The following is a 20346-nucleotide window of genomic DNA, read 5'->3' as shown; positions in this document are numbered from 1 at the left end:
GATGAATTGAAACGGTCAATTTTGAATGCAATAAATGTCAGGTACTCGGAATATCCTCAGACATTTTTTCCATCGGCACCTGACTGTAAAACATTCGGAGGAATAGGAGCGGCAGAATGATAATTGTTTGATAATATGATTAGGAAAATTGACAAGCGTAGAGCATGTTGGTGGCACTTGCGCCGGTGCGGTGATTCTGCGCGCTGTGGAGGAGAGAGAGGGTTGATGGCTGGTGGGAGATGCTTTGGATTCAGACGCGCTGCGCTGTTCACCGAGTGACTTGCTCTGTCGTTGCTCCGTATTTTGCGCTAGTCAGTTACCGGATTCCGCGTTGATCGAAACGCTCTTATCTGTTCTGAAACTGTTGCCGACACAGGTTATCACAGCTGAGTAAGAGGACTTGCTTTAGCTGCTAGTCAGCGGCTTCCGCTGAGCGGGATCTGAAAACGGACAGAAACTTTATCAAAAGCCCGAATTCTATCCCGCTGACTTTTCTCATTAACGTCGGGCCAAGTTTACTGCTTGTCGGCCAGCCGACAAAAGACAATAGCTATGAAGAACTTCTAATAACTGTTGCTGCCTTGAGTTGGCCTGCATTGTTATCCGTCGCGAATTATCGGACAGAAAATGTACAACCGGCTCAAAACTCTATTCATGCTGTACTTGATCTTTCAAGCGACCGCTTCAAGGACTGCCATTGATGATATCACACCGGCCGCCTTTGTTGGTCAGCTCAATACAGGTAAAATCCACTTTCTTTTCAAACTTGCATGACATAATAGCTCTACTAATCCAGAGACAGTCACTGTAAAAATGATGTGCAAGTCCAACTTGTATTTTGAATAAATATTAATCTCTCATTTATTTCAGTGGGGCTACTTGATAGTTCTATTATACAGAATCACTTATTTGATTGATCATGAATAGTTTTATGTTCTTTATGAATTTTGGTGTCATTAAATAAAATGAAAAGGGTATTAGTGATTCGGTATAGTGAAAAATATGAATCTATTACTTTGTTCAGAAATTTAAAAATAAGTTATTCGAGGTTGGTATCTTATGGTTTCTTGACAGAGTTCAAAAATTATTACTGCATGAAGTAAACAGAATTTGATGTGCCTGAAAATATGGACAAAGCTAGCGGCGCTTGGCCCTGTCTTGGCCCTTTCTGGGATAGTAATAATGCATGTATTGAAGACTTGAATACATTTCAAAGTTCATTCCTACTACTTATTAGAATAGAAAAAACTTTCTCCACGTACTTTGAAGTCGTCGAAAGTGGAAGGAGGTTGGATTTCTGGATTGCATTTATCATTCAAGATAACTTTATGAATTAGTAATACTTCTCAGGAACATACAGTCATGAATTCTTAAAAATTGTGGATGAATACTGTACAAGTTCCTAGTATCAAATTTAAAGTTTTTCGTAAGATCTATCAGGAATAGTCTAAGTTCAATCAACTTAATAAGAAAAATCAAACAACAATATAATTACAAGAGAAAGATACACTGAAATAAACATACTATCATCTACTGGGTGAATTTAATATTCAACCTCAACCACTGTAAAGAAGCCGTGAGTTGATTAAGTTTCCACTTTCAATTTATGATTTGATTTGATTGAATAGAATCCTACTAGTAAAAGGTGAGGAAACACAATAACCGCATACATTTAGTGCGGATATAAGTATAATCATTATTTTCCTCAGTGATGAAAGCATTCTAAAGAAATTATTAATGAAATATCGTACAATTTAATATGAATATATTCTTTAGTTATTTCACTGAATGATTGATTTGAGTAGATGATTGAATGAATAACTATGCCAGTGGCAGGATTTGTTTTGCCGACCGGTGCAGCGCAGCAATAGCAGAATGAAGTTCCGACCCTCCAGGCTCCAGACCAATAGTTCAGAATGCCAGTCCTTTCATTTAAATGAAACTTTGAATAGAATAAAATAGTTACGTTACAATTTGTATTCTTGTTTTATTATTTTATTAATTTTAAAGGGTACTATAATTCTACTCTATAAAAATACAGAATAAAATAGATTTACGAAGAAGTACTTGTAGCCTCACGTGTCTATTTCGTCGTCGAAAAACAAAATACTATACCAAAATCAAATTATATTTTCAATACTCACAAAACATTTACATAAAATAAGTGTGACTCCAAGAAATAAATATTGTACTCGTATCAATAACAAATCGTAATCAGAACAAAATATAAGACATGATGAATGAATAATCAATAGTCGCTGACACAATAATCAATAATCAATCAAAACAAAATCTGATTTTGCTCTTGCGTGGAAGAATAATTTTCTGATTGATCATTATGTAGTGTATTCTACTCCGTTGCACAAATATAATACAAAATATGTCTTAGTAACGGGATGATACACTGTATTGATTGATGCTCTTTTTGAATTCAAGTTCTTCTTAGAATCTTCAAAAAATAATCTCTCTCAACTTCAAGATTATTCGCAACATACAGCTACTGTGGTTACAACATAATATCTCGTGTTCAACGCAATAAAATTCTGGTAATTAGTGCTGGTGGAGTAAAAGATCTCTTGCCTGTCAGCTGGCTATTCACTATACCAACGCCAGGAAACTATCAAACTTCTTGCCTGCTTGTTAGAGGCTCTTTCTTTACAGAAGATCTGTGAAACTTCACAATATTGCAAGTTATATTTTTGAAAGCACATCTCTTTTGCATCGGTCTGCATCCTAAACCGATTTCAATCAGCTTTATCTGTAAGAATACTTCCAGCTGTAATTTCAATTTCAATTCAAAATGCAAATGTATTATGAAATACATATAATTTAACCAACTAAATCGATTCCAAACATTTTTTCTCATCTTCTAACTTTCAGCTATCTACTTGTGTGACCAAGCATCTTCAAAACAAATTGAAACTGTTTCATCTGGAGCCTCCGCAGATTAAAAATATTATAATTGCAATTACTTCAGCAAGAATGAGATTGGCAATTTGGATTCGTAACTTCCCAAGATAGACATTTATCAAGATTCCAGCATGTTCTTGACTGATTCACCATTGTTTTCCAATTTCCAACTTCATATTTTCATTTGATGAAAGAACGTCATTCGTTATAATATGAGGAACAGAAAAAACTTTCTAGCCAGAACTAGCCGGCAGGCTTGCTATGCGCCCTAACCCCAGCTGAATCAGAGATGAGAACAGCAGACTCGCTTCGCTCCCCTGAATTTTTAATTTAAGCTTGCTTCCTCCAGTAAAATAGTAGAATACAGATTTTTAGGCTCGATTCATTTACCAATTGACTGAGACCATGCTGAAAAACGCCGATATTGGTAGTATTTATGGCAAATGTTTGAAGCTCTTTCTAAGACCTATTTATACACTAGCTGAGCCTTTGTACCAAATATGAACGTATTCATGCCATAAGTTCTTGGAAAATTTGATAACTAACTATTGATTATGAATATCATTTCTCACGTAGAGTGATTAAGATGTGAGAATTATTGTATTTCAGTGTAGTCCCATGACTATAACAAAAAATCATGTGCAGAACTTACATAACATTTATTAAGCCCCATCAAGTCTTGAAAATATTTTGAATTGTGAACTGTAGAGAAGGTGACTCGAAAATAGCACCGTCATTACCCGACAACAGAACTTTTGTATCGAGTTTAGACTACCAAGCTCAGTCATCCTCCAAAACTCTGGCAGAATCTTGAAGCTTTCTCCACACAATCTCCCTATACTATAGCTTAGCTTTTGTAGAACCTCCATTGAATCGATCTAAACGTTTTCTATTCATTTTGTTCTCGGAAGAGCTGTAAAACGCAACAAACACTGGAAGAACGCAGACTTTGCGTCATTTCCAAGCAGTCTCAATACAACATTTTTTTACACTTCTTTATTATACTTTTTAGTTTACACTTTTTCACACTTTTACCACTGTACAAAATTTCAAAACATTTCTGTCAATCAAATTCTATAAAAATGAGAGAAACGACGGTTTTTGGCGTATCTATTGCGAAATGTTGAAGCCCTTCTAACACAAAAATTTTAGGACCTGACTGGAAATTTGAATCAAATTTGAACATTTTCTGTTCATTTGCTCTTGATAAAGCAATTGAATGAAGAATAAACAGCGAATTAACGCTGATTTTGGGTGCATATTTGGCGTAGTTTCCAAATCCTTCAACAATAACACCTCAGAACATTGCACACCTTAGCTATGTACTACATTTAAACATTTTCTCTCAATTGGTTCTTGAATAAGCTGAGTAAACGCTGAAAAACTCAGTAAAACTGCCTATCTTAAGGCGTATCTTTGGCGTAATTCTGGAGTCAACTCAAGACAAAATTTCTAGACTCTAGCTGAACTTATGAGCCAAATTTGAAACATTATCTATCAATAAGTTCTTGAAAAATGTGAGAGAACGCGGAAAAACGCCAGGAAACGCAGTAAAGCCACCTACCTTGGGCGTATCTTCGGTGTAATTCACGTGTATCTTCGTGTGGCTTTACGCAACTGAATTGTAATAATAATAATAATAATAATAATAATAATAATAATAATAATTCTAGAGTCGTCTCAAGACAAAATTTCCAGACTTTAGGGCCGGTTTCCGAGCTCTGGATTTAGCTAAGTCCTAGACTTTAAACAGCTGGAGTCAGAAAATTGACTTTCCAAAACGGGGTGTAGTCGCAGCTTTTATAACAGTAGTCGTGGTTTTTATTTTCTCATTTCTATAATTGGAAACGTTTTTCCTTGACGAAATTAAACATTCCTAAATAATTCAAAACAGCTGAAACTTTACACTATTTTCTCTTTATTTTATTTTGTGTTCAATTTTCTAGTTTTTCGGAATTTAATTCATACGTGACTATGACAATGACTGCGACTACGCCCCGTTTTGGAAAGCCAATTTTCTGACTGCAGCTGTTTAAAGTCTAAAACTTAGCTAAATCCCGAGCTCGGAAACCGGCCCTAAGTGAACTTAAGTCCAAATTTGAACATTATCTCTCAATTAGTTCTTGAAAAATGTGAGAGAACGCAGAAAAACGCTAGGGAACGCTCCAAAACGCAGTAGAACCGCTTCTCTTGAGCGTATCTTCGGCATAATTCTGGAGTCAACTCAAGACAAAATTCCTAGACCCTAGCTGAACTCATGAGCCAAATTTGAACATTATCTGTCTATAGAAAACACAGAAAAAACCGCCGATTTTGGGCGGAGCTTGGGTGTTATTTCAGAACTCTCCCAATACAACATTTCCGCACATAAACTGAGTCTGTGTACCAAATTTGAACATTCTTTGCCCGATAGTTATTGAAAAGTGTGAGAAATCGCAGAAAAACGCTGGGAAAACGCATCTTTGGTTCACTTTGGTACGCTTAGACGTATCGTTGGATTTTTTTCAAATTCATTTTCGTGCGCCTCTAGAAGGCTAACTGAACATACATGCAAAATTTGAACGTATTTGGTTAAGTACCATTATTTCCGCTTCTTTTTCAAAAATTCGCTTTTGGAAACCTCGTATTTCACGTAAATAATATCAATCACATCCTCTCCGTTTCTAGATTATCTCCAGATCCTCCTGATTAACTGAATTAATTCATGATATTGTAACTTGATCCATTTAGTTTGATTAATGTCAAGGACTTGATCTCCCACGGGCAACTATTCAAAACTGGTTGTTTGATGGTATTAGATTCTCCACAATTCTCACACCTAAGTGAGCTTAATTCTCTTCAAGGCTTCCCATTTTAAGATTGAATTGTAAATATTTGAACTCTCATCAAGCTTTGTTTATACAATATGGTGATATAAATTATGTAGATATAAAAAGTAATAGGTTTTCACTATGATTCAAATTTCACTTCGAGTTTCCACAATAAAACTCATTCCAATACAATTTCCGACGTACAAAATAATATTTTTGATCTTATGGGATACTTTTACTATGAGCTATTTGATGGATGCAATTGGAAAAAATTGCGTATAGTATAGCTTATTTTTTTGAATTTTAGTAATTTTTTTATCACAATGAATGTAGTTCCATAGTATCTTACCTTATTAATCATTGAGATATTCAAATCGAAATATACAATTAGGCTTTGCAATAGTAGAACCTATAACTTATTATTAGAATGCTGTTATTGAATATTGATATCATACATTGAAATCGTAATATCATGCGTTAACCAAATAAATAACTCGGAACTATACGTATACAATAACTCATCAATATTCAGGAATCACGTTTTATATTCTCAATAAAGGATAACAAGCTTTCAACTGCTGCGACGCTAAACGTTAAGTCACACTTCCAAGTGGGCACCCACTTTTCGCATATTCCGTGATGTGTGACGCCCGAGCTACTATCCAACGGCACTGCCAAGTCAGTATTCTAGAGGAGTTATCCAAAAGATAACAAACTCGAAAACTTCCATACAGCGCCGGTAAAATAAAACATGAATTATTTTATTTATTCCGCTTGGAGGAGGTTGGCTCCGAGATCGCTCTGATGAATAATTATTCTATATATATATAGAATATTATTATTATAGAATAATATAATATTATCATATATATATGTATATATATATATATATATATATATATAAAAGCGAAATGGCACTCACTCACCCACTCACTCGCAGAACTAAAAATCTACCGGACCAAAAACGTTCAAATTTGGTAGGTATGTTCAGTTGGCCCTTTAGAGGCGCACTAAGGACGGATTTGGGAAAATTTCCAAAGATACGCCCAAAATCTGCATTTTTCCAGCGTTTTTTAGCGCTTTCTCGGCTTTATCGAGAACAGATGAACAGAAAATGTTCAAATTTAGTACAGAAGCTCAGCTAGGGTGTAATAATGTTGTGTTAGAAGGAATTTGCAATAACGTCAAAGATACGCCCAAAATTAGCGTTTTTCCAGTGTTTTTTGCTTTTTCTCAGATTTATCGAGAACAAATGAACAGAAATTGTTCAAATTTAGTACAGAAGCTAAGCTATGGTATAATAATGTTGTGTTAGAAGGAATTTGAAATAACGCCAAAGATACGCCCAAAATTAGCGTTTTTTGCGTTTTCTCAGTTCTTTCATCGAGTAATAGACAGAAAATGTCCAAATTTTAGACAGAGGTTAAGGTAGGGTCTAAAAATGTTGTGATGAGGTGACTTTTATATTTCATCAAAGATACGCCCAAAATCAGCGTTTTTCTCAGCTTTTCTGCGTTTTCTCAGTACTTTCACTTTCTAATGAAATGAAGCATGCTCAAATGAAAAATGCAGGCGAGCGAAGCGATCCCGCTGATCTCATTTCTAGACGATCCAGTCGGGGGTCCAGGGGGCGGAGCCCCCTGGCTAGATCGATATGGCTAGCGAGCCTGACGGCTAGTCTCTTATATAATTAAGGTTTCATGCGCCTGTTTGCTGCCGTTGTATGTGAACTTGCGGAGACGATTCCTTTATGAATCAAATTTCTCTAAGAGATTGAAAATCGCTCCCCGGTAATTTCGAAACCCACCTGAAGCTTTAGGTAAACTCATCTATCTTCATCATGATCATCCGTCCCACCTACGCGAAGCCTGGCTAGAGCTGATAAATTAGAATTTCGCATAGTTTGGAATTTCCAACAGGCTTCAAAAAATGAGAATCGTTGCACTTGTCTCAACAAGTGCGATCGGAAACTAAAGAAGACAACACAATCTATCATGACAGAGCATTGATGTCAGTGGTGAATGTCAAAGACGATTAGGTGAAGTCAGCAATTCTTTCACTTAACGATTTTTGTACTGCCCTCGTAATTTTCAAATTGACTATCATTGACAATTTTTTCTAGAAGAGATACAGTTAATGCAATCTTCCACAACTGAAATCGAAGTTATTAGTTCAGGTTTGTTCAGAGCCGAATAAATCATCAATTGAACATTATATCACTGCAGCATTAATGCTTCAGATATGAGTAAAATAATCATCCAAATCAGAACAGCAATGGAGTTTGAAGCAAACCTTGTGAATACTACTTAATCGATGTATTGAGACAGTTCATTGAGAGATCAATAATAGATGATAAAGTTACAGGAGAATGATGCATAATTCTTGTAATAGCCAATCAAATACAACCAGGTTTTGCGTAGGCGTGGGAATGATTCCAATTTCGCTGCTTATTATGGGAAACTTTTTAATTGATTGTCCCATTCAAATAAATGATTAATCAGATTCCATCTAATTATAATCGATTTCAATGGATATTTTCCTGAACAAAGACTGTTTCAAGATCTACGTCAAACTTTGTTTCAAAGTATGAAAAAGTTTAGAAACTCGTAATTCACTTTGGAAACGGCTATAGAAAAGAAATACAATGAAATGCTAACAATCTGAATTCGTTTTGCAATCTGCCAGTTAAAGTTTTTAAAACTTATCTCACAAGTTGAGCCAATCTTTCCAATCTTTCAAATGACTGTTACAAAGTTATTCTGCATTGTTTCCACTGCTGCTGCAAATCTTGAAGTCACTCCTGATCCTTCGCCTCGTCTCTAAATATCTCAACACTCGGTGTCAGATTGTTAAAAGTGAGCAACTGATTGAGAGTTAGTGAGGGAGAGAGAGCGAGTGAGAGTGAGAGAGTAAGTGTAAGAGGAAGAAAGAGTGAGAGAAAGCTTGAATGAGACTGATATTGAGTAAGAGGAGGGAGAGAGAAGTGAGTGAGTGTGAGAGTTGCGAGCGACGAGAAAGAACTTAGTAATTTGAATAACTCCAGCTCAAAGATCAATGGGAGCGTTGCTAATCTTCGTCCTTTTAAGTAGAAGAAAAAAGTATATCTAAAAATTAAAAGCTTTTTCATTAATGTATTCACCAATTACGGGCTGTTGTAATGCTCATCTGATTCTCACTACGATAACATTATATGAATACTTTGATATTTTCATTATTATCATTGCAATAAAATGTAGATCTAGCTTACAATTTGATATGATGATCTATGAACTATATTTGATATTTGAAAATCCATTCCATTCAGAGGGTGGGATTATCAATAAATATCATAACAATTTTACGTATAATCACTCTTCTCCTTCTGTCATCTGTTTTTATAAATAAATCAATATCGAGTGAGCTCAGGTTCGATGTCAGATTTTTCAGGTCGCATCTGATTAATTTCTGGGCTTCTGACTCGATTCAACGACTGCTTTTAGGCAGCCAGGATCAATAGTTTTACATGTCTATCCGAAACAAGAGAGTGACCCGAGAAACATATAATGCGCGGCCGAAATTAGAACCAGGTTTACAGGTTGATTTTCAATTTCAGGTTTTTAATTATTACAGGTTCTTCTAATTTCGAGTTTACAATGTCGCATATGAACCCCTCGATTACGGCCACTCCAAAACAATTAACTCTTTACATGTTTTTTGAGCACAAAGGACAATAAAATAATTATTTTAAGAACCTGTATATAGAGCTATGCCGCTTGGACCTTGGCGATATCATTCAATGGGTACTTTCACGCTTGCTAGAATCGCCTGTTGATTTGTGATTTTCTGAACTACGCATAATTTGGTATGAATGTAAGTCTCGGTATACTTTTTTCGGTTTTTTAGGATATTTTAGAAATATTATTCTACATGGAAAATGATCTATTATGATAATTATTATGAGAATCATTATAAACTAGTTTAGTGGAACGATGTGAATGAAACTCATAAGTTAATTTCTAATGCTTTTTTTAGTACACAATAATGTTAACTCTGAGTTAGTTCAGTAAATTTGTAAGATCTTGGAGAACGTACTGATATGCAAATAAGAATTAGGAAAACGTCTATATTCGGACGGAATTCAGTGATATACCCGGAAACCTCCCAATCAAAACTTCCAATGTCTATCTTATGCACACAACATGATGTATAAATTTATTCAATAAGCATAGTGATAAGGCGATTATGATGTACAAAAAACTAGTCGATTACTAATGAAATGACATGTACTCATCATTCATGCTCCTACAATCTTAATGTCTTAAAGTACCTCTAAATTCTCCAATATGAAACCGGAAAGATAGATAGATAGATATTCCGCCTGGTTGGCCTGGAACGGCGTGAGACAAGTCAAAGTGCTAGCAATAATGCAAGACACCATAATTGTTACATGGGATTTATATTTAGTATCTAGTTACTATTTGTTTTCGACTCCATTACAGTAGTCAAAATAGTCCTTCAGACTTTAAAAGCACTTCTCTTTCAGAAATGATTTCAAATTTCGTTAAAACTTCTTTATCTATAATATTTCCTGCAACTGAATTGGTAGTATCTGGTGAATATTTCTACCATTATACATAAGTTTTTCTTCATACAAAGTGAATCTATGATACTCAGAGAAAGTACACTTATGCCGTGTATTACATTTATGCGTCTTGTTCATAGTCTGTAGTGAACACCTTCTAATATATACACACAAATATTCAAAATATAGAGACAGGGAACGCTGAAAATCTCCATTTCAAAAAAATAATCCCTATAATGTGTTTGAGGATGCAACCTCAACATAGTGCTCAGTGCTTTCTTTTGACAATTTCAAAATTTGCGGAAGTGTACTCTCTCTAGCTCCCCATAGGGTTACTGAATAAGTAATATGTTACTCTACCAAGCAATGATAGACTGACTTCAATAGAGTTATATTACTTTATTTACCTAAATTCCTCGAGACAAAAATTTCACTCGCTATTTTACTCTTAATCCTAATCAACTCTTCCAAGACAAGATGGCTTGACAAGATGTATATACTTTGCACTAGTTTTCTTTCGTGATATTCAGGCCAGTGATCAATGTAGAACTCTCAAGAAAAGCTGAAATATTGTTTGAAAATGACGTCAGCGGGTGGGTGAAATTGAGCTGAGGTTCTCTATCGTTGATCAGTCTCTCTTCTTTTCAAATCAGTATCTACTGGTATCTCATGAAAAAGCACGTAGATTATCCACTGTTATTATTTGAAATAGTAAATAATTTGTACTTGAATTCATTGAAACATTTTGTGAACAGTTTGTTTGCAACGAATGTTTGATCCTGTCATTCTGTAATTAGGAATACTGATATTGATTTGACATGATTAGGCTACTCTAAGGTGTACTCTTTAAAATTGCGTAGAAATAGAGAAATCCAGCAAATACAATATTTTAACAACAGCAGATCTCAATTTCTCTCCATCAGGGTAGCTGATGAATAACCGCGGAACATTTGTAGGCCTATGGTATTATAAATTTAAAGTTTGAAAAATCTAAAAGTTGCAAAGAAAAACAGAAAACACCCAGATTTTATATATTTAAATGTTACACAGTTTTTAATCATGTAGGCTAACAGTGAACTGAACGATGATCAGATGTGACATAACAAAGTCTTGGGAAAATTCTTAAAATAAAATTGAAAGATTTCAAATAAAACTGGCACATGAACGTTTAAATTGTAGGTTCTGATTAATTTGTTTTAATGCATTATTGCGACGTGCAAAATCTAAGGTAAATTAGAACTAGTCCTCCGAAACTGAGAAGCCCCATGGCTTTGAACCATCCATATTGAAACGGCAATAATATAAGGATTGCACTTTTTTTCAATTTTGAGAAATAAAATGTATGTGACATTTTTATGTAGCTTGGGTAGTAATTAGATCATGAAGTTTAACATTTCTATTGTTATTAAATGGTAAGTACTGCCAAATTTGATCTTTGAATCCAGTTTCAATTTGATCAAAAGTACAAGACTTAAGAGTATAAATGCTTGAGCCAGTGACGCCAATGAATCAAATTTCGTAAATTATAACCCGATGGAACACATAACTTTTTCACAATATCCTTATTACAGAGCTTTTGCGTTGCTAGAGGCAGAAATTGATGATACTAACTACTGAGAAATTATGGCGGTTGAGGAAATGCCAGTGAGAATTCTCCAACCAAGATTTCATCATTTGATAAGGATTAATCACTCCATCTTTTTACGAAGTTATTAATCACTGTGTAACGATTAAACCAATCGCCTAATTTGTTAGATTCCAAGAATCATTTTCAGAGAAATGATCACAGCAACTTGCTCTTGCTAATAGCCCACAAACTTTTCTATTGTGTCAGTTTTGTGTTTCATTTAATTTTGATAAAGAGTGTCTACTGGGCCTACTCAAGTATTTCTTCGAGGCTGCTATCCGGTGTTCGTAAAAGTTAGTATCTCCAAAATACGAAAGATCTCCATACCTTACAGCTTATAAGAGCAGCTCCCACCATTGTTAGATATTCCCTGCAAAACTGGAAAATCTCTGAAATTGATTTTTTGTGCGAACATAGTGTTACCTTTCAGAATTTTAAAATATCGGGGGACCGAGCTTCGCTCTGGAGTACAAGAGCATAGAAAATTATAACGAAAGTGGAAATTATAATAAATTTATAGTTTGTATTTAGAAATGATATACTATGTTTGCTACAATATTTGTTAACATACTACGTATTCTACACTAATAGCATCTAGTTATTATTTTGGACTTTCTGAAGTAAACATGTTGCCCAACATCAGCGGATTGAATACAATAGTTAAACAGCTGAGGCATAATTTTATCTCATTACCACACACGCTCTCGCTCACTCACTTCCATTATCGACAGACGACGAAATTTTCAGCTGTTTTTCCAAGGATTAATTATCCTGTAAATGTCCTCTCCAGCGAGTTATCCCGGGGATGAGACCTAGTGCAATCGAATTTTTATCATAAACCTACTTTGCTCCAAATTTTGTGAGAATCGTTAGAGCCGTCTTTGAGATCTAGTGACATACAGACATTGCTCGCTCAATATTACAGGATAAACTAATTTGACTTCTCAAATTCCATTGTATATAATTGAATTTGAAGGAAAAATTCGATAATAGACGAGTGTATTGAGTAAACTATTGAGTAAACATTGACGTATTCATCACCAATTGTTCTGTACTTCCATAAAAATATTATTCGAAGATTAATTTTTTTGAAGTCTTTCAAATGTATTTGAGAATTTTGTCTCCATGTTTCATCAATTTAATATTACAAGAAGCTATCGGCGCAATTTGGTGTCTCAGATCATCCCTGTCTGCTTGGAATCGAACCACAAAAATGATCTCTGCCAATAATCAATCAAACACAACCCTTCACTCCCTTATTATAGTTGATTAATCTGCTGAATTCCAAATTGCTTCATTTGACTAAATAATATCTCAGATTATAATATTATTATCTCAGATATTTATGTTAATCGGAATTCACTTTTCAACTCTTGATATTTTCAAGTAGAGCACCTCAAAGATCTTGAGGTGTCTTTACTTCGTTATGATGTAAACCGCATTCATGCATACCATTATCATAGCATCACAACGCAGCTAGAACAACACTTCTCAAATCTCTGATCTAGACTGATATTTTGTAATTAACCTGATCATTGACAAACAAAATTATTTGATCCACGTGAGTTATATAAGAGATAAAAATATCTCATGCAGATGTAGGATAATCAATAATGATAATAGTAATAATAATCAAATCATGAAAACCTCACTGTATTATTGTGAATTATATACGTGCTAAAGTACAGCATTGATTTTCGACGTATAGTCTGATCTGCCTATGGAAAAAAAATGAAAGATTCCAGAATTATCAGATATTTAAAACTCTGCGTCATCTCTACTACTAATCTATCTTTTCGGAGTTTAGAGCAATCCTGATTCACAGACGAATTCTCGTAAGACCTATCTGCTTTTCGTGTGAATAGCCAATTGTAGTTTAATGATACGTTCTCTGTTCATCCGCAGATGACCTTTGCTGTTGACTTAATACGCTAAGAATGTTTGTTCATTCTCCTTTGATGTTTCCTTCAGCAAATTAGTTTGTTTTTGTTTCATTCCAGTGAAAAACGTTACTTTCGATGAAGGACAGGGAAAACTTGAGAATGAGTGGTGAAAACCTACTGGTAGGAGACAAAGAAACTACCATATTCAGATGATTGAAAAAACTCATAATAAGTTATTTGTGTGCTATGATATATTGGATATATTGGAAAGCTTTCAACCGATGAACTTCAACTTGGGTTTCTGAATTTACTTATTATAGTTAGTGAAATTGAAAAGAAGCTTCTTCAACTCTTCTCTTCAGCAACTTACATGACAAGTAAACTGATGTCTGAATGAATGTAACTCATGGTTGAGGATTTTACATATAATATGAAGTGCTCAACGGATAAGTATGTGTGGGATGCTTCCATGCTATAGGAGCTTTAATGATGCTATGAATTTTCCTGAGGAGTCTTAGGAAACTAAATGAGAGAAAAAGGATGTTTTTAGGAGTTTGAGATACCTATCAGGTCACGATTCGGGGTTATTCAGGATTGAGACATGGCTTCCATCCCATTATTCCGCAGTCATCCACTAAAAATAACTATTCAATACAATTCAATAAAAACACGCTTTTATAAACTCGAGGAATTAAATAAATAAATGAAACAATAACCATCGAACTAATTGTTTCACACACCATTCGAAATCTCATTCTGGTTGGCTCTATAATATTTTAGTCCAGTCAAATTCAAATGGTCGTTTTTCAGGAAACAGCCCCGAAAGAATTTTTCTCGACGGTTCTATAATGTATTTTGGGGTGCTGAATACGAATCTGGAATTTGCTGACACGCCAGAGGGCGGCTTCACCCCCAAAACCCCCAAAAACTCCATAAATTTTGGACTTTCTTCAATTTTTCCATTTAATCTCGAAAACTTCGAGTTTTTGGAGAAAAAAATTCTTGACGAAATAGAAGAGAATAAATTTTCCGATAAATTGAGTGGTCACGCAGGATTCTACCATTCTTGATTCCGGAGCTACGAATTTGCAAAAAGGGGTATTTTTTAGGGGTTTTCAAAATTATGCAAACCTATCACTTCTACCCTATACACTAGATATTTTCCTAGTATAGATCAAAAACCACACATCACGTGGAAGAACAATTAATTCTGGATATGATTCTTTAGGAATTATCGAATTTAGTAGTGGGGGGAGGGAGAATATACGAAAAAATAGAAAATCATATCTTACAGTCAAAATACAAATTTTTATTATAATACCTTTTCAAGGCCTTCCTAACAAAAAAATACATATTCCAGCTGAAATCATCTCACGAGGGTTATTTTCTATGAGAATCACCCATTAAAAACATTCAATTTCAGTATTTCTCAGTAAGGGGGTACGTCATAAGGATACGTCAAGGATCAAAACTTTAAACACTTTAACTTTTGACAGAATGATCAGATCTCCTCGTACAACAGCTCATTCTTCTCAGCTCGTCAAGGCGGTACAAAATCATGTATTATAACTGGAATTTGAATATAGAATAAAAAATTCCTTCTCTAGTGTATTTTAGTCCATATTTGAATATACAGAAAAAATGACCAATTTCTATATTCAAAGCTTTGTATCTCGGCAACTTTGAAACAAAGGTATACTACTTCTCGATTTTATTTTTACTAAATTCATTTACTTCACATGGAAGAAAAGATTCTTGAAATCAAGACCAAGTACCATTTTTTATCATTTCGGGTTACCGAGATACACAGTTTTGAATATAGAAATTGGCCATTTTTTCTGTATATTTAAATATGGACTAAAATACACTGAAGGAGGATTTTTTATTTTCTATTCAAATTTCAGTTATGATACATGATTTCAACCGCCTTGACGAGCTGAGGAGAATGAGTTGTAGTACGAGGAGATCTGATCATTCTGTCAAAAGTTATAAGTGTTTAAAATTTTGCTCCTTGACGTATCTTATGACGTACCCCCTTCACTAGGAAATACTGAAATTAAATGTTTCTAACGGGTGATTCTCATAGAAAATAACCCTTGTGAGATGATTTCAGCTGAAATATGTATTTTTTTGTCAGAACTTGAAAAGGTATGATAATGACAATAGGTTGTATAGGGTAGAAGTGGTAGGTTTGCATAATTTTGAAAACCCCTTGAAAAATACCCCTTTTTTGAAAATTCGTAGCTCCAGAACCAAGAATTGTAAAATCCTGCGCGACCACTCAATTTATTGGAAATTTTATTCTATTTTATTTTGTCTAGAATGATTTTTCTGCAAATACTCGAAGTTTTCGAGATAAACGGGAAAATTGAAAAAAGTCCAAAATTTTAGGGGTTTTTGGGGGTTTTGGGGGTGAAGCCACCCTCTGGCGTGTCAGCCTGTCAGCAAATTTCAGATTCGAACTCAGCGTCCCAAAATACATATAGAACCGTCGAGAAAAATCCTTTCGGGGCTGTTTCCTGAAAAACGACAATTTGAATGGACTAATTTTAATGGTATTCACGTTTAATCTTTATACATGTGTCTATTAGAGAACGTATCCAGTTCTGCAATCGAAACGAAAATTTGAAAATTGCTATTGATCGGATTGTATATTGTTTATTAAATGATTCTCAACGTCCTGTATCAAACTCGAGTTATACAGCTAACTAACCACAAATGGCTCAACCACATGCCGTGTTAAATCAAAGTTTATTCTCCATTCAAAAAGTGTTCTTCCTCAATTTTGTCTCTAATAGTTTTGATTATGTAGGTCATTGCTTACAAATCAATAACCATATTATTATGTGAATATTTGAATTGAAACTTCAGTTTTTCAACAAATTGTGGTGTCGAGAAGGGGGAAATAAATTATCCATTTTTACAACTTGAAGATGACCATAAAAATGGTAATGGCCGTCTATATGCTTGAGTGGATGGTGTAGTTGGAGATGACAAAGTCTTACAAGTTTCAAGAATAAAACTTACTCACAAGTAGCACTAGATGTTGATTCGCATTAACTCACTCTATTGTTCACTGTGACCAATCACATTGTCTTTCTCTCTTCTCTTTCATTTCTCTTTACTATGAACTTCTATATGGAAATCATGCATGAATATCACTATTTTTAATATCTATTCTTATCTCCAAGTTATTTTCTGACATTTTGTAATCATAAACTTAGAATATTGAAATTAGAGAAGCCAAATCCTAATACAGTTTTGACGTGTCTGGTACGGGTGATGTATCGTCAAATAGTGCCAGAAATGTTATCTATTTAAACATATTCCTGTATAACTGTGCTTTCTCCTCCGTACGCTTTGATGTCAGCTAAAAGTTACCAAACGGTTATGGTTTACAATTTCCATGATTGAAAAATGATTCAATGATTTTTTTAATAAGTAGTATTTATTGTAAATGAAGCAGTAGAATGAAGTTCTCAATCAGATTCATATACAGAGTGTTCACTAACTCCTTACCAATACTCTAGGACATTGTTCCTGGGTAAAAACATATCTAAATATGATATTTAAATTGTCCGGAAGTCTTCAGTTACTCACACAGCGGCCAATTTGCTTTTTTCACTTATTATTTGTTTAATAAATAATGGTTGAACATACGAAATTGAAACTTCGCATGATCATTTATAACAACTAGACGAAGCTAGAAAAAAATTATGATAATTTTTCAAATTCATAAAACAAAATGACAGTCAATTAAAATTTTGTTTCTCGCATAACTCAGGAACCGTTAGTTTTACAAAAACTTTACAAGAATAACTTTTGTTTTAGTAAATTTGATTGTCTATCGATTGGTACAACATATTTGAAGATTGGACCAATATTAACTGAGATATGGCAGCTTTAGTGGTTGGTGATGCACCTTTAGAGGGTTATGTAACGTTATTTTATTGTTTGAAATGACCCAAAATCGCTTACAATTAACATGCAACGCAAATAGAGATTTTTGCATCATTGAGGCGACTATATCAGCATGCCTTGGTTTGTACTTCAACATACTGCACAAGCTGCCATATCTCACTAAATATCAGTCCAATCTTTAATAATGTGGTACAAATCGATAGAATAGAATAGAATAGAATTTTATTGGTCATAAAATATTCACATGAATATTCACATGGACTTCGTCAATTTTTTAACACTAAAGTAAGTCAAAACAAACTCAAAAACACTAAGATCAGTCAGTATCAGAACAATAAAATAACACATGAATCACATAAAACGATTCCAATCTATTCTAAAATAGTCATGTATGGTGTACAAACATTCATCAATTAACACTGTTTTCAATACTTTTTTAAATTGTGTGCATGTGAGTTCCTTCAAGTGGTCAGGTGTGGAGTTATATAATTTGATAGATGTGAAGTGCCAGTTTCTTTGTGATTTAGTGTGACTGTACAACGGAATTCTAAGTTTGTCTCTATTTCTTGTATTTAAACTATGGAAGCTATTAGAATCATACTCATTCAAATTTCCTTGTACATAACATAATATTTTTACGTCAGGATACCTAGGTGAATGAAATAAGGTCTACAATGTGCATTATATGGTAGCTTGCATATTATTCTTATTGCTTTCTTTTGAAGAACAAAAATACCTAGGTATTTTAAATACCTAGGATACCTAGGTGAATGAAATAAGGTCTACAATGTGCATTATATGGTAGCTTGCATATTATTCTTATTGCTTTCTTTTGAAGAACAAAAATTGATTTGGCGTTTACACTGTTTGCCCAAAGCATTATTCCGTAAGAAAGGAGACTCTGGATGTGTGCATAGTGAATATTCACTAGTACAGACACATTCACAGTTACACAAAGTCTCCGTAACATATACAATCCTTTCGCCATCCTACCTGACAGATAGGCGATCAAATTCACCAAAAAAATTTATTCATGTAAAGTTTTTGTAAAACCAACGGTTTCTGAGTTATTTAAGAACCAAAATTTTAAATGGCCGCCATTTTGTTTTATGAATTTGAAAAATTAGCATAATTTTTTCTAGCTTCTTCTAGTTGTTATAAATGATCATGCAAAGCTTTAATTTTGTATGTTCAACCATTATTTATTAAATAAATAATAAGTGAAAAATGCAAAATGGCCGCTGTGTGAGTAACTGAAGACTTGCAGACAATTTGAATATGATATTTAGAAATGTTTTTCACCCAGGAACAATGCCCTAGTACAGTATTGGTAGGCAGTTCGTAAACACGCTGTATAAGGAAGCAAAACTGATAGTTTACTAGGTGTGGAACTGGAAGATGAAAAAAGCGTGGATTTCGAGAGATGAAGTCGCAAGAGATGAAAAGTTTTTCATATCCTATTATATTAAGCGAGCAATTTCTGTTTATCTGTTTTTTATATCTGGTTATCTGGTTATTTATGTTCAACGAATCTCGAAAACGGCTCCAACGATTTTCACGAAATTTGGAACATAGTAGATTTATGATATAAAAATTCGATTGCCCTAGGTCTCATCCCCGGGAAAAATCGCTGAAGGACATAAAAAGGATGATATTTCCTTGGAAAAACAAATGATAATTTCGTCGTCTGTTGATAACAGAAGATGCGAGTGCTGTGTGGAAGAGAGACAGAATTATGTTCAGCTGTTAAACTATTTGAAAAAGAAAAAATCATTATTTGCAATCAGCTTTTCTCTCGAGAGAAATTATCTGGAAATTTTAATCGACTTGATCAAATAATCTGATTTGTTGACATGATATGGTATATCATTCTAAATTAGAGTATCATAATTTTCAAAGTTAATAATTATTTCACAGTTTTAAGTGATTGGTGAGTGTTATTTTGTTATTCAATTTGGTTTGTAAATAATATAAATAAGAACTTTTTTGTTTTAAAATGTATCGACTGAAAATTGAACCTGAATTCAAGTGTATGGAACATAACCTACTTTCTGGACTATTTATAGTGTATATAAATCAAAATTCTGGGAAGAAACAGTCTTGGGCTGTGCCTGTTAGTCCTTTCCCAATCATTTTGAAGTATTGTATTCTGTTTATCAATGGTTTATAAATAAATAACGAGCGAAGCTCGGTGCCCCGATATTAGATCTTTATGTGAGCAATGTTTGGCTATTACTATAATTGATTGAAAAGTTATAAGGACATTTACCGTTCTAAGCGTTGATCAGGAATCTGTAATCAGTATTATCGTTCCAATATCGTTTAAAAAAGAGCAGTAATGTGAGGAGAAGGGATAGAAAGCTCCTTGAAAGAAAACAGCTACACATGAGGAGACATCAGGGATATAAAATACTGTGGAAACTTGGAACAAAGAATCTTCTACGTTTTGTCCTACATTATTCTATGTGAGTTATTCCATTTGTGATAAGGTAGGCAAGTCACATGAATCATTCAGGTTCTCTTTATCGTTTCCACTAGGTTCTCCTGAACTGCTCCTCCGTACATGTTGTATCTTATTAAAATTTTTCACTCTTTATTGCAGCAAATTTCTGAATGATTCCGTTAATACGAAGT

General features: G+C 34.1%; 1 protein-coding gene across 5 annotated transcripts in view; it reads left to right on the top strand.

The window, feature by feature from the left end:
* Positions 1-252: 252 nt before the first annotated feature.
* The window catches only part of LOC111045476, an 853815-nt gene continuing 833721 nt past the window's right edge, over positions 253-20346 (top strand). For 4 of the 5 annotated variants that reach the window (XM_039441688.1, XM_039441687.1, XM_039441689.1 and 1 more), the window contains exon 1: positions 254-742. In XM_039441688.1, the coding sequence (XP_039297622.1) occupies positions 628-742 (115 nt within the window). In that variant the 5' untranslated portion in view covers positions 254-627. Of the gene's footprint in view, positions 743-20346 lie in introns of all 5 variants that reach the window. The other variant, XM_039441691.1, reaches the window with a different exon arrangement.

The sequence above is a fragment of the Nilaparvata lugens genome, chromosome X, assembly GCF_014356525.2.
Source record: "Nilaparvata lugens isolate BPH chromosome X, ASM1435652v1, whole genome shotgun sequence".
NCBI lineage: Eukaryota > Metazoa > Arthropoda > Insecta > Hemiptera > Delphacidae > Nilaparvata > Nilaparvata lugens.
This window is presented reverse-complemented; position numbering and strand designations above follow the sequence as displayed.